The sequence below is a fragment of the Archocentrus centrarchus genome, chromosome 12, assembly GCF_007364275.1.
Source record: "Archocentrus centrarchus isolate MPI-CPG fArcCen1 chromosome 12, fArcCen1, whole genome shotgun sequence".
In the NCBI taxonomy this organism is placed as follows: domain Eukaryota; kingdom Metazoa; phylum Chordata; class Actinopteri; order Cichliformes; family Cichlidae; genus Archocentrus; species Archocentrus centrarchus.
The window spans coordinates 11,341,435-11,356,524 of record NC_044357.1 but is presented as its reverse complement, the minus strand read 5'-3'; the positions used below and the strand labels follow the sequence as shown (position 1 = coordinate 11,356,524).

At 39.4% G+C, this 15,090-nt stretch overlaps 1 protein-coding gene across 3 annotated transcripts in view; it reads right to left on the bottom strand.

The window, feature by feature from the left end:
* Positions 1-15,090, bottom strand: part of uhrf2 (ubiquitin like with PHD and ring finger domains 2) — a 36,336-nt gene that overhangs the window by 15,492 nt on the left and 5,754 nt on the right. For 2 of the 3 annotated variants that reach the window (XM_030742321.1, XM_030742322.1), the window contains exons 2-3: positions 12,852-13,235; positions 9,884-10,203 (exon numbers count right to left, since the gene is read on the bottom strand). In XM_030742321.1, coding sequence (XP_030598181.1) covers positions 9,884-10,203; positions 12,852-13,235 — 704 coding nt within the window. Of the gene's footprint in view, positions 1-9,883; positions 10,204-12,851; positions 13,236-14,748; positions 14,872-15,090 lie in introns of all 3 variants that reach the window. The other variant, XM_030742323.1, reaches the window with a different exon arrangement.

The window sequence follows — 15,090 nt, the reverse complement described above, 5'->3', positions numbered from 1 at the left end:
ATGGATTCTTACCATCATGACCTCCCAGCACATTAATCTGCACAGAAACTCAATTTAATACAGCACCCTGGGAGCTACAATTGGAATGACATACTTCTTACCACTTAACAACTAGAGCTTTTTTTTTTTTTCAAGTGCTCATGTGTGACTGACAAATTATATATTATACAATTTCAGAGGACCTCCACTGGAGGTGTTGTTTTCAGAAAAGAAAATTTCCATTATTCTCCACAGCAGCGTTATTATATTCTCAGGGCTCATTTAACAAAGTCTTACACTTAACAAAACAAGAAAACTAAAGTGTGGTTAGACCAAGCTTTAGTCATCTATCAGCACAGCACAGTTTCTGGGAAGCTCTCCACCTTTCGCCACAGTCGGCAACAGCAGACAAAAGCAAAGTCATAGTTATGGCAGGATTAGGCAAAATAAAAAATCCACTCAACTTCACGGTTTTGATGAACTAAATTTATCTTCCCAAGCAATATAAACATTTTGTCACTTGTCACATCTAAAACTCGTGGCTACAAATGCAAAGCCTGAAATCTGGTAAGACAGATTCTCTGATTATCACGATCCTGACAAGAATCCAGCTACCTCACAAGGTGATAAACATCTACTAAAATTCTTAAACCTGCCTTTGTGTTAGTTCCAAGTACAAGAAATTTCCACAACCACATTTTTGGAATAAACACAAGCACACTCATTCACTTATATAGCACTTTTCTAGTCCTACTGACCCTTCAAAGCACTTTTCACTATAAGCCACAATTTGAGATGATGTATTATCCTGGTGGAAGCAGCCAGCAGATTATATCCAGCCTTTCATAACGGGATGAATATGGTCAGTAACAATACTCAGGTAGGTTGTGGTGCTTAAACACCCCACCCCACCCCACCAAAGCACTGCCATATAATCTTAGTAAAGACATACACATAACAAATGTTTGGAAAATCTATTTGTTTCATGTTGCTGAAAGAAAAAAAATTGTCCACTATATCACAATTTTAAATCACCAAATCATGGTATCAGTACCAATCTTGAAAATCCTACACCGATCGGACTCTAGATATTAGCTGACAGCTGTGGCACCCAGTGTGGTCTTCTGCTGCTGTAGACCATCTGCATTTAGAGATGCTCTTCTGCTTTGCTGTGGCCTTCCTATCAGCTCAAAACAGTCTGGCCTTTCTCCTCTGATCTGGCATAAACAAGGCATTTTCACCCAGAGAATGGCTGCTCACTGGATATTTTCTCTTTTCAGACCATTTTCTGTAAACTCTAGAGATGGCTGTCTGGGAAAATCCCAGTAGAGCTACAGTTCCAATTTTATTGTGTATCCATCACTGGGTTTATTGCATACAAAGAGATGAATGAGACAAAAACATAATTTATGCATCATTTAAAGCATTGTACTTAGGGGTCAAAGTGGGTCAGAACAATCCAGAACAGCATTTGTGGTGCAGATATCCACAAGTTGTACTTCAGCATCTAGCTAGCCCTAGAGAAGAGGAGTGAGCATAAAGGGAATAATGTTTTTGTTTTGTTCAAGTTCAAGTGGCAGACAATTTCAAATGCAACATTTCAATCAGCTCAACAAATATCAGCAAACACACAAAGTGTTTGTGTGCAGTTTGTCACACTGTGTCTGCTTGCTAAAGGTACAGCTGCTGTATTTCCCAGAATGAGAGATAACTTCACTCAGAGATGGAGAAACGGAGAAAGGAGATGTTTAAAGGACTGCTTTGTGACATTTGATAAATGGGAAATTTAATGCTTACATGTAATGTCCTCATTTCCTAAACCAGATATTGATCTGTTGATCTGTTTCAAATTGTGAAATGTCCTGTAAAACAAACTGAGATACACTAACTTTGTGTTATTCAAAGGTTGCATGAAAATACTGCAGTTTAGTGATCAGGATAAACAGGTCAGCTTGCCATACTGTGGTGAATTTACAGTAAAGCTCTGTGTTGGACTGGTGCACAGCGGCTGTGGTGTTCATGGTCAGAGTTTGGTTACATCCAGTGTAGCAGAGATTAATTTGAATTTAAGCCAATGATGTTTAGTTTCATTCACTGAATTCAACCTTTATATCAACTGTAAACAGTCAAGTATAAATAAATAAGATCTATTGTCTGTTTACATCTTGTTGAATTCTTTTGTGCAAATCCACAAAGAGCAGTAAACCTCAGAGCTGTTTAGATGTGGAGGCAAATTTAAAAAAAAAAAATAAAGTTATTATTCTGATGTACTAATATTATTTTATTATTATATTAAAACAGCATGCGGTTCAGATAGCTTTGCACAAAAATAACTGGTAGAAATGCCTATTATAAAGACCTATTTTTTACTTTCTTACTTTAAGTACATTTCAGAGCCTGTACTTTTTCACTTTTACTCAAGTAAAGAAGTTGAAGCAGTACTTCAAATTTTATTGGAGTATTTTTCAACATAAGTATCTGTACTTCTGCTTAAGTAAAGAATGTCTATACTTTTGCCACCTCTGCTGGCACCGATAACTGTGCCACATTCAGAGTCACTTAAACCACCTCTCTTCCCCATTCTGCTGCTCAGTTAGTCTACATGCCTATGTGTACCTAATGAAGTGGCTAGTGTATGTATACTCTCACACACAGCAATTAATTCACCTTGTATCAATACTAATTCATTACTCAACATGCAAGTCTCTGGACTTCAAACAGCCATTGTCTGCAAAGTTGTATTTACAAAGTATTTAAAATTAGCATTTTATTTAAGATTACATTCAAACATCCAATAACATTTGAGCTCCTGAAAATAGGCAACTGACCATGAAAAGCTGCAGTTATTAAATACAACATTTTTCAACACCCCAACTAAAGCTGAGAATTTGTACTTTAGGCCAAATGGATCATTAAACTGACCATTTAACTGTATATATATATTTTTCCAAGGTGTTTAAGCCTTTCCTTGTAGTGAAAAGCATTTCTGGCCATAAAGCAAAGCCATTAGCACATTCTGTACAATTTTAAATCTCCCTCCTTTGCCAAATGGAGATCTAAAAAAGTGAGAAATGGCTTTTTGTCTAGCAAAGTGAATATAGTGAGGTTAATTGCACAGGTTTTCTGCCTGCCAATCATCATCAAGCTGTACGGATCAGGCTTGACTCAGGATAAACTGACAGCTTGCTTCCTTGCTTGCCAATAGCTGGGATTACGCTTTCAGATGAACAATGTTTTAGCACAGAAGTTTAACTGCACAACGGCCCGCACACTCAGGTCCGCTCACACAGTGGGAGGTCATGTGGGGGGAAGTAGAGCATTGTGTGCATGAGCGAGCAGTCTATGTGTGTGTTTCTCTGGGAAAGCTGAGCCTAAACTGACCACTGACACAGAACCACCAATGGCCTGTTGTGCTCGGGCTAAAAATGACTTGAACGCCCAACACATTACAATTTTATGGTGGAAGAATACGCACTACTTGCTTTACTTACTTCTTGCTTTTTATTTAAACTATTTAAACTGACTAGAGAGGATCTACAGAGACCAAATGTAAGAGCTGTAGCACAACTAGTGTACTCCCAGGAAGAGGAGGCCGGGGCTCATTTCAGGGATTTCCTCTTTTAGGCCCAGGGGATTACTGTGGTTTTAGAAAGAGTAGGGGGTGAATACAAGCAACACAAAAAAACACAGACAAACGCCAACATGCACATGTGGTACAGACACACATACAGGAGAGGAATATCGGCTTTGGAGCACAACGGGACTCGGCATGAGCGGAAAGAGAACAGGGAGCAACAGAAAGCAGAAGCAAAAGTATCATAAGTTGTGACTCTGTCCTGTGCCTGTAAAGATAAACAACAACAAAAAAATAATATGTGTGGACTTTTAGGGACAGACAATCTGATTAACAGTGACGTCAACAGTCTAATACGATTCGGCTTTTTTCATACGCTTGTAAACGGTAGCAGAATTACATCATGGGTGCGCTACAATTAACTTAATGGGAAACATGACTGCACGCAGCCTCAGATGAATTAAAATAAGCCTGCTGTCTTTGCTTTGTGTTATAGGCTTCAGGAAGATCTTGCTATTAGTTTTGTTTGTTTGCGTTTTCTTGCATCAGCCGAGAACATTTATAAAGTTCATTAATACAGACTGAAGATGCTGCACGAATGCAAGCACGTGTAGATTTGTATGAGGGCAGCATGCTTTTGTGTTACATTTATTTTTTTTTTTAGATGCCCAAATTCCTGTTTTGGTTTGGTTTGGTTTCTATTTAGTTTGGTCTCAGACTGTTTTGGGTTGAAAAATCTGGCCAAATAGAAAAAAAGACTAAAGCAGCCTGAAATATGTAACCACATGGTTACATATTTCAGGCTGCGCAAACGTCCATGCAGGGGTCACGCTGACCCTCACAGCTGCAGAAATCATAGGTTCTGTTGCCGTTCCTGATGCACACTGTACAATTACAAACTATTTAAAACCCTGCCTCCTGTTCTGTTTTTATCAGTCTACAGCTCCAAACAAAACATCTTCTAATAAGTCTGAAAACTTGTGGAAAACATTTTTGTTTAGAAATAGAGTACAATGACCCAAAGAGCAGAAAACTGTCTGCATTGTGTTGGACCATTCTGGCGCTGACAACAGCTGCCAGACTTTTTGGCAGTGATTCAGCACAGGCATCAGTACTCCATACAACAGCTCATGGGTAATGGGTGGAGGCTATTCTCTTTATATGTTGCTTTGAAGTCTAATCCAACTCTGTTAGTGTGTTGCAGCCAAATTAATACTATACATTTGGCCTGAATGTCACTCAAACCTTTTCTGGACAACTATCCACCCATCACATAAATAGTAATAAAACTTAAATTGTGATCTGTGTAATATGAAATAGGAAAAGAGCCAATAAAGCAGCCTGTCAGAGCTCATGGTCATACTAAACATGAGCTTAAATTCAGTCATTTTTAGTAAATCACACCACGTAGTAATATGGTGCTCAAAAATCAAACAATAACTGCTCCGTGCAGAAAAGGAAACAGAGAGTGGGTGAGTGAGAACAAGAACTGAAACTAAACGTTGTTTCATCCTTATTTCTTTGGCACTTACTAAACTAGAAATGAAAGGAGATAAAACTTCCTTAGCGATACTCGGGCAGCCCTCGTGCTCAGATAATGGCAGGCTAACCGCCAGCACTTTAGATATTAATAAGCTCTCTTCTTCAGCCTATATGGATCCACACTAATTAGAAGACCCACTTAAGCTTCACTTTAAGTAAAACCTTCCAAAAACACCACTTTAAAAATGTAAATATCAAGTGGGATTAAAAACAAATCTCAATTTCTCACGAGGTGCAGAACTCCTGATAGTAACAGAAACCTTTTTTGACTTGTCACAGCAGGTAAAGTACAGGTGTTATTTTTAAATGCCACTGTAAGTCATTAAGAGTAGGAAGCAAGCCAGGATGCAAAAGAACAGGACACTAAAGCAGAACCACTTCTTTGAGGGGCTGTTTCATATCACCCCGTCCTCGATAATGCCAGTATAAGCTTTCGCGTGATAAAAAAAATAAATAAAAGTGCCATCTCTCAATATCAGTGATATTGTGGCACCATATGTTAATGTTCCCTAGCTCACACAACAATGACACAAGCCCAAACATGTCTGAAAGCGAGAGCAGTGTCATAACAGAAACCCCTTCAGCAGACATATTATTATTACCTTCTGTAAAACTATTTTGCCCTAATTTTGGAGGCCTTGCCCTAAACTCTTATCCAAATACTTTTAGTCACCCCTGAGTTAGCATTCCAGCAAAAATATGTTTTCAATATTAAGAATACTAACTAAATCAAAATCATCAATCGTTTTAAGCATGCTATAAGAGACCGATATTCTGTGATTATCTTTAATATTTCTAAAAATACTTTTTGGTAACCACATTCTAGAACAGACACAAAAAATTTCCATGGTAAACAAATTAGAGAAAGTATATTCTGCACTCTTGTACAAGGTTGTATACAATATAATTTCTATTTCTATTTATCTATTCTATGACAATAAGCCCCATATAATCTAAACTTACAAGGTATTCACATTATATTATACTTATGTGTGTACAGGAATATTACTACATAATGCACCCATAATAAATAATCTGCTGATATCAATGCATTATGTATAGCATCACTATAATCATAATGCAACCAGGTTGTTTACATTTGAGCAATATTGCTGAGCAGTAGGTATGTCTTTAATATTGTTCAATGACGAGTCAGAGTCTGTACTATTTATGGCCATGAGCCATTCCTGACCAACATTGTTCAGCCAATCAGAAGTTGGCATCACAGGCTAATCAATAAGTCTGCAGCCTAGAACTGATGTTACTATAAACAGACTGGCTCTTTACCTAGAAATTTGGACTTCCCCAGTTTCTCACTATCTATCTACTGCCAGCTGTTCAGTGACCTAGGTCAGTTGCTAAATATTTTAAATCCCCACTTTCTCCATTTCAGTTAGTAACAGTCAAGTAGGTATAGCCAATCACACAGCACAATACAATCACATGATGAGGCTAAGCCAATCAGGCATGAGAAAGAGACTGCATCTTATTAGCATATATTATCATTGCATCAGCAGCCTGAAATCCTCCATGTTGCTTACTCTCAACTTCAAATAAATAGACCCAAAGTGTACAAAGGGTACCGAACATCCAGGAATATGAATGTCGCACTGCACATCTTGCCAAAGGTGGAAACAACAAACAAACTGTTAAGTACAACCAGGCCATGAAGGCACATGAAGAGGAGATAGTAGCACAGCTTACATTTGACTTATGCTGTGTCACTACTATTGCACTATAATGTTGCTGCTGGCACCTTGTGGCAATTGATTCACACTTTGAATTACATAGTGCGTCATCAATGACTGTAGCTCACTGGATGGAATAAACCCTACTGCCTGCTAGTTGCAAGCACTGACTGAACTTTCAATATTTTGTTTCTCTAACGTCATAAATATCATTATTGCACAGTTCCTTCTAATATTATGATATAATTTTGAGGCTATATGAACCCTTATTTTATAAGATCAAAAACCTCCTTCAGATGTTTTCTGTAGCTGCTTATGACAATTGAAAGACAACAAGAAAGCCTGCCCACCTGTGAATATCACCTTGTTGTCCCTGCTCACAATTAAAATAATTTTTTTAAAAATTATTTTTAAATGAAAATATAATGTGCAAATAAATAAAATGGGCTCTGTCCAAAAGTTCAAATAAGGCTTCAAATTAAATCAAACAGATTTTTCCCGTCCAAAACAACTGAAAAGTTTACAGACGATTCAGTTCAGGAAGAGGTTTATTATTCAGAATGAACACTAACATTAATGCGAGAAAAAAAAAATAGGAGACAGCTTAGCTGCTCCTATTGTCCTTCACTCATTAGCTAACACCACTGAAATGGCGCCGCTTAGCAAACATCATCCTTGAGCGCTTGTTTCCAACAGGTAAACAAACATTAACAGGTATCAACGGCGCACTAACTCTCTAAAACATACCCAGCCAGAGCTGACGCCACAGCTCCAGGGTGCCAGCGTTTTAAACGCTCACACATTGCAGTGATGCTGCCGTGGAAGGAAAGCTCTGCTTTGCACAGTCTGCATTCAACTTTATTTTGGTTTTCTGTGAAATGCTCCTTTGATAGTCTGTCTCAATTTTCTTTTATTTTCTCCACCCTCCTCTCTGTTCCACCTCTGTTCGCGTTACTTTCTTCTTTGTTAGTATTGTTGTTACTGGCAGACAATGAAGGCAATACTGCCCTCCTGTAGTGTATTGCAGTTACAAAATCACGTGCGTGGTTTTAGAATATGACGTGTTGACATTAAAATTCCACGTCGACTAATTTTTGTAGTCGACGTCATCGATTATGTCGACGAATCGTTGCAGCCCTAGTTTTATGGAGTATCTAGTTGGTCTCTTTGAAATCCTTTTTAAGTGGTTTTCGGCATGGTTTCCTATTATTAACATAAATCTTACTCAGTTTTTCTTAATCTAATAAAATTTTAGCAACTTGTAGAGACTCAATAATGTTTCTTTCAACAGAAGGTTGTTTGAATCAAAGCATGGCTGACACCAGCAAATGCCTCTGAAGAAGAGCGGTAAAAATACTTTTTATTGGTTATGTGGAACGCCTGACTCCAAGCATCTTTTGGAGAAGTCATTAGTGCAGAGGTTTGCTTACTTTTTCCAGCCAGGATTGTGAATTACTCAGGATGTTTAAAAACATGATAAGTACAACTGTGTTGACAGCTTAGCCAGACTGTGTTTGTAATTGTGATTTAGATAAATATCAGCCCACATTTTATGAGTAATTGAGATTTGTCTGTGACGTCTTTAACCATTACGGTCTCCACAGAGAATCTTAAGCATATGCTGGTTTCAGCAAAGATGTAACCATTAAACCATATTTGACAGTCTAACGCACACACACATACACACACCACATCCGTTCAGTGGAGCAGCCGAGAGGAGATTCTCCCAACATCTTGCTCCGTGTTGAATTTTGTGGCTCATTATATTCTGTAGCAATACTGCCCCAAACGTTGCATGCAAAAACATGGCGGTTCATTTCGTAGGGCTGGTTGTCCTTCTCAAGACTGTGCAGGCAGGTGTTTGAGGGGGAGTATGTGCATGCGTAGGAAGGCAGAGGAATCTTACCCACCCTCGACTTTTCTCTGGCAAACGAAATGATGGAAAAAGCCTGGAATGGTGCTTAGGACAGAGCGGTAAATACGCATTTAGGAGGGGGCAAAAGAATATACTGGATAAGCCAGATCTAAAATTGAAAGCTAATAATTTATATGTTTTGCGTTTGTAGCTGTGGATACTGAGCAGCACATTAACTGCGATCATACTCTTAGCTCAGTTGGTGAAGATGCAAATCAAATATTACGGGGACGTTCTGTGTTTAAAGCTGTTGTCATAGGTTTCTCCCTTTCTCTCCCTGTCCTGTCTCTCGCCAATGAAATAATCCAAATGAGGAACATGAGACTAAAGCAAACTAAGTAAACATACAGATATACGATTCATAAGAATAACAATAATATTTTTATAAGTTTGAATGAAAAGGGGAGGAAACAAAATGGTGTGGATTTTTAAATTCTCCCTGCAGGAGCACTCCTGTCCCACTGCAAATGATACAAAACTGAGTCAAAGCCGAATACTGGAGATCTGGGAAATTGGGGGATGCCAAATGGGAATGAAGCCTGCATAAAAGAAAATGCACTGACTGCTCAACAAACCCCGATACCATTTCTCTGGCGTAGCATCCCCCTGACACAAACACATGCACACTACGATAGACATGGCGAGGAGGCTATGTCTCACCGGTGGCATGTTCACAGCAATTACAGACAAAGCTGAAGAAGGCAAGCAAAGAGGTAATGCTCCTGAGAACTCATGAGTTGCCATGGAAACATCGGCTTTTGAATGAATTTGCTGGAAAAGGGGTATGCGAGAGATAGAATCCAAATTGTAGTATCAACTACACAAACCCCCGTTCTCCATCCCCCGGACTGCCAGGAGAAAACAGGCTGCAATTCCCAATGAGCCGTACCTCAGTTAGTGATGCTTGCAGCCACTAGTACTAGACCCACGCACACAGTAGATTTATGTTTGGTGGTGGACGCGACAGCAGCATGAACAAAAATGTTTTTAATATGTGGGATATGAAGCCGTACTTTCTGCTGTGAGGTATGCACACATTTGTGTGCAGCACTGAAAATTCAGATTGTTAACAGGATTTGAGCATCCAGAAGGATTTTTCTTTCACCAGACCAAAATGCCGCCTCACTGATCCACCGGGCTTGTTATCGCTGCTAGGTTGCATCAGCAGAATGGGCCGCTACTTACTCTTCATATTTAATGTGGTAAATTACGTCCTCTTCTCTCTCCTTGCTCTCCGATGCTGCTGTAGAGTCTGTCTGAGAGGTGGAGGCTCCGTTACTCTCCGAGTTTAACACAAGATTAGTCCTGTTACTGTCTGTGGTTTGGCCATGGCCGTGGGCCTGTCCCTGCTCAGCCTCCAGTTTTCCATTAGTCCTTTTTGGGGGTCGGCCCACCTTGCCCTTGGTGGGCGTTATCTGTCCTTTGGGAGCGCGTGTCACATTTTCAATGCAGGCCTCAAACCAGGCACCGATGCTGAGGTCTCTGCAGTCCACCAGCTCATTAATCTGAGGGGAAAAAAAGAGGAAATTAACACCCGGTCTCTTTTGAACCCTGCATGAAAAATAAAATATCCTTTCTGTTTAAGCTTATTTACAGCAAATCATATACACTTCAATACATGTAATGCATAAACTATTAGATTTTTCTAAATTCTTTTCTAACTTGAGCAGCTTGGATTATACAATCCAATGTCAAAGACTAATTTAAAACATGACGGGCAAAACTATAGTATAACAATGCCAAAAATAATATTGTTCTGTTAAAAAAAACAAAAACAAAATCTAACAGATAAAATGTTACGCAGTGGATAAGATAAATGATGCCAAACCTTTCACTGGAAAGAATAACATTATATATTGAAAGACAGAAAAAAAAAAAAAAACACACGCACACAAATCCCTGTGGGGTTTGTGTCAGGAAGTGCATCCAGTGTACAAAATCTGCCAAATCAAACATGTGGAGCTACCTGCTGTGGTGACCTGTTGTGAATAAGGGAGCAGCCAAAAGTAGCTTTCATTGAAAGACAAATATTTCAAAAGTTGAAAGGCCCTTTATGGATATTCTTTGTTGGTTATGTGTTTTTAACTGACACTCAGACACTCGTGTAGCATGGAATCATGGGAGTTTTTTTAAAGTTAGAATGTATATTTACAGCATGTCATTTCGGGCTAAGAAAACAGTCACAAGTAGCAAAGATATGCCGAGCTAATTAACTGAAATTCTTTTAAAGTTGTATGACTCGACTGCTCATTCAGTGCAAATCCAACTGTGGATTAGCCTGGCGCTGTTTTCCGTTGTCAAAACATTTATATGAAAAAGAAGTGCGAACACGCTGAATATTGTATTAATGTCATGGTGTCTCTTTTTTAATCTTATCACCAAGACTACATATTCCTATACTAATCAATAAAATGAATTTCACTTTGATCTGGCAACAACCTAAAGTGATTCCCACGTCTCCTTTTATTAGGCTATGGAAGAGTGTCGAACACACTGACACTAATGTTTAAGTGTAGGCAGTTTAACGTTTCAGTGCTCTAATGTGCGTCTGTCACGTTAGAAATAAACAGCACAGAGCGCGCCACGAGTGGGAAAATAAATATATTAATATGTTGATTTCACCATTCTGTAAGCTTGTGATGATCAGATCTCCAAATTAACTATTTTCTGCAGCATTAGGCCTACTCTCTTGTCTTATTTACAGCACCAGTGTTCCATTGTACTGTTATATTTTTTAGATTCTTCACAGATCTATCATCCATTCCATGTGGTGCTTAATTGATCCATTTTGTGCGGGAGAAGAGCCAACTGACACATCAAATGCCTCCTTTTATGTGCACATACACAGATTTTGAAGCAGAACGCCTGATTTAACAGAGAAAGCTGATAACCAGCGCTGTGAGACCCGTTCTCTCTGACGGGTTTTAGGCTTTGTGAAGCCAGCTAACACAAAGAAAGCCTGGCTATGTTGAACTTACTAAGTCATATAAAACTAATTTCTAGATATGTTAATCTGGAAATGTCAGATATTAAACCTTGGAATTGCCAACCAACAGTCCAGGAAGAGAACAGATTTTAAGTTTAAGGTATCTCAAAAGATCCTGATTCATTAGACATACTATTACCAAAATCACCCTGAAAAAGTAATATCTGTTATAGGCAACTTATAATAAATAGGCTGAAACATACAAACCACTTATACTAATTCTCTGTGTGATGTTCAGTTTTAATGCTTTTGCAAATATTTTCTAAAACTATTTGACAAGTATTCCTGGATTTATTTTCCTGCTACTGTTCCTCTGCCAACACCAAGTCTGTGCTGAATGCTTAGAGACTGTGAATGCATGCGACCTTAAAATCCAGTCAAGTCAGTAGCACAATTTGCAGCTCATCTACTTGATTATTGATTTTCCTGCATGCTGGACAGAACTGCAAGCATCAAACTGAGTCCAGTCCCACACATATAGTTCTCAGCCAGACTCATCCTTACCCAGTGTGGTCTTTCGCTTTCTATTTATAATTTTTAAGCTGGTTAGTGACCCAGTTGTATAAACCTGTTTCTTAAGTATGGTTGCTATCCTGACAAGGTAAGCGGCACATTTGTGTCGCTATATACCAAAAGTAATTAGGGTGTCACACAGTAAGGGAAAAAAAAAAGTAAATCTTGCATCAGTACACTAGAATATGGTGAAGTATGAGCAAGTTTAGGGTAATTTGTACCTGGAATATTATATCTGAGGAGAAATGCTGCAACACAAGACACTGAGGAATGTAATAGGTTACTGCTAGGAAAGAAAAACATTACATATGTAAGGAATATTCAAATTAAATGTTTTAACCTATTTTTCTTATGTTTGCCACTATTAAAAAAGTAGGCTTAATTACATGACTGCAACAGGCCAACATTTAAGGTTTAATATTACGCTGATGTTATCTTTACCATGCTATATGAAGTTTTCAGCAGCAGTGCATTTTATCTCTAATTTGATTTGACAACCATACAAACAGGAGAGCCTGCCCAAGAGTCTCTGGCAGCGAGTTAGCTTATAGGGCATTAAAGGCTGCACAATTTGGCCTAGAGCCAATTAGAACAGCCAGTTAAATACAAAACCATGCAAACAGTTCCAAAATATTTACAACCCCCCATCCTCACCTTGTACATGCCAATTCCTGGGTCGACTAGTGCGTTCCTGCTGGACGTAGGTGACTGAGCGTCCTGTGCAGGGCTGGAGGACTTAAACCCATTTTTGGTTGCGTTACTGGTAACGCTGGCGTCTGGCTTGGTTTCGTTAACAGTGCTGGTACTGAAGCTGCTGTCATTGTCTTTATTGGTGGTTTCCATAGCAGCGGGGGAGACGAGAGCCGAGGAGTTGTGGCTTTCACACTTGGAATCAGGGGGAGAAGCAGAACTACATCCAACACCCGAGGAGTCCTTGGTGGCAGGGCTGTCTGGATGGTCGGTCTGTGAGCGAATCAGCAGCTGAACAATGTCATTGAGACCCACGTTGTAGTCAAACAGTGTCTGGCCATCCTCCATCTAAATGAATACAAATTTAAATGTCACTCTATTACATCTGCCACAGCTGTATATTGTGCTGCAACAAATCATTTTCATTGCCTATAAATAAGCACAAGTTATTAAAGTGTTACTAAGCTAATAAATTTAAAATAATAATAGTTTACCTATTTACTGTAACTAAAACTATTATAAACTATTTTTCTTTTTTTTTTGTTTTATAAATACAATTATTCCAACCACTTACTAAACTGAATGTTAGATGGTTTTTGGGGGGCAACAACTTTATTTCACTTTAATCCCATAATAAACTTCGATCCTTTATTTACTTTCGTTCTAAATTTCTTCCTAAATGGAGATCTGTGTACAATGAAATGAACACTGCTGCACTGCAGAGTGCCCTCAGACAAATACACGAGCCTACTTGTCAAGGACAAATAACACCAGTATACAACACCGAACACAATGAGCAGAAAACACACTGTTACAGAGCTCAAGAGAGAAAATTAAAATACACAGAGCGCTTGCAATACAGTCACGTGCCTTTGGATTTAAAAGCACGCGGTGCTTATGGATGCTGCTTAGGCGTCCTCAGCAACAAAATTTACTCTGTTCTTAAATTGGCCATTTTTTTTTTTTTTTTTTTGGCTACAGATTGAATGTAATTAGCTACACACACAAGTTAAGTGTTTCACTGATTGTTCTGAGTGCAGAAAAACATTTGTAACAGTTAGCACCGATGTCTGCAGATGATGACAATAGAAATATGTGCCGAATCGCGCCTCCGCTCTCTAGTATCCACAGCGGTTTTCTTCAAGAAAAAATAAATAAGACATCTGAATGCATGAATTAAAGTGATAGCAGATGTAGCTGGGGGAAAGAAATGACTTGGTTGCCATGACAACCAAAAGAGAGCACCCCCCCCCCCCCCCCCCCCCCCAGCCCTTCAACCCCCCCTACCCCCCTGACACTGAATCATATATAAAATCACTGTCAGCACCAACCTACTACCAGCACCAGCGCCACCATTATCATCAGCATGGCCCTTACAGGCAATGTAGCCTACGAGCTTCAGCAAATGTTTCTCTCAAAAAGAGACTGGGGGTGGAGGGTGGGGGGGTTGGCAAAGCAAACAAAAAAGATAAGGGCCCATTACAAATCCATATACACGCTTCTACCACATTCGATCTACTGTTAAGTGTATAGTACAGCCACTGCCTTAGGAGTGGAGCTTATGGTGGACACGCCAACTCGTGGCAGAGATCAGCTATTCGTTTCAGCGCTCAACCCCACAAGCCCATTGTGCTGGAGAGACAAGCATGGCCGCCACTTTCTCTCTCTCTCTCGTTTTCGTTATTTGACAATGAGGAGGAGAGCGGTTGGATGCGTAGCAGGCGAGCAGTAGAGGGAGCAAGCGCAATTTCCCCATCCTGCCTGTTTTTCTTTCTTTTTTTTTTTTTTTCCATAGTCTCATGAAATTTAGATCAGAGAATCAGTGGTGCAAATACAGCCATACAGTGGTTGTTATGCTTACCTGTCTATCTTTCTGTGGTAGTCTATCTCAGCACTTCCCTGTCTCCCTGCCTAAGCTCGGTCTTCGATTTAGCCTCAGTAATTGCCTATCGTCCGCTGTCTGTCTGTCTTTTGCGACTTGATACTGCATTAAGCCAAGAAAGGTACACAAACAAACAAACAGAAAGCACCCAAAAACATGCATTAGGACTGCTGGCAAAGCCTGCAGCAGGCAGCCTCACTGCTGACAAGTACGGGGCAGACAGACGGAAAATCACCCAGACAGACAAACAGACAAAGTATGAGAACAACATAGTGCAGAATTGCACTGCACCAAACGCACAAATGATATCTGGGCTGCTTG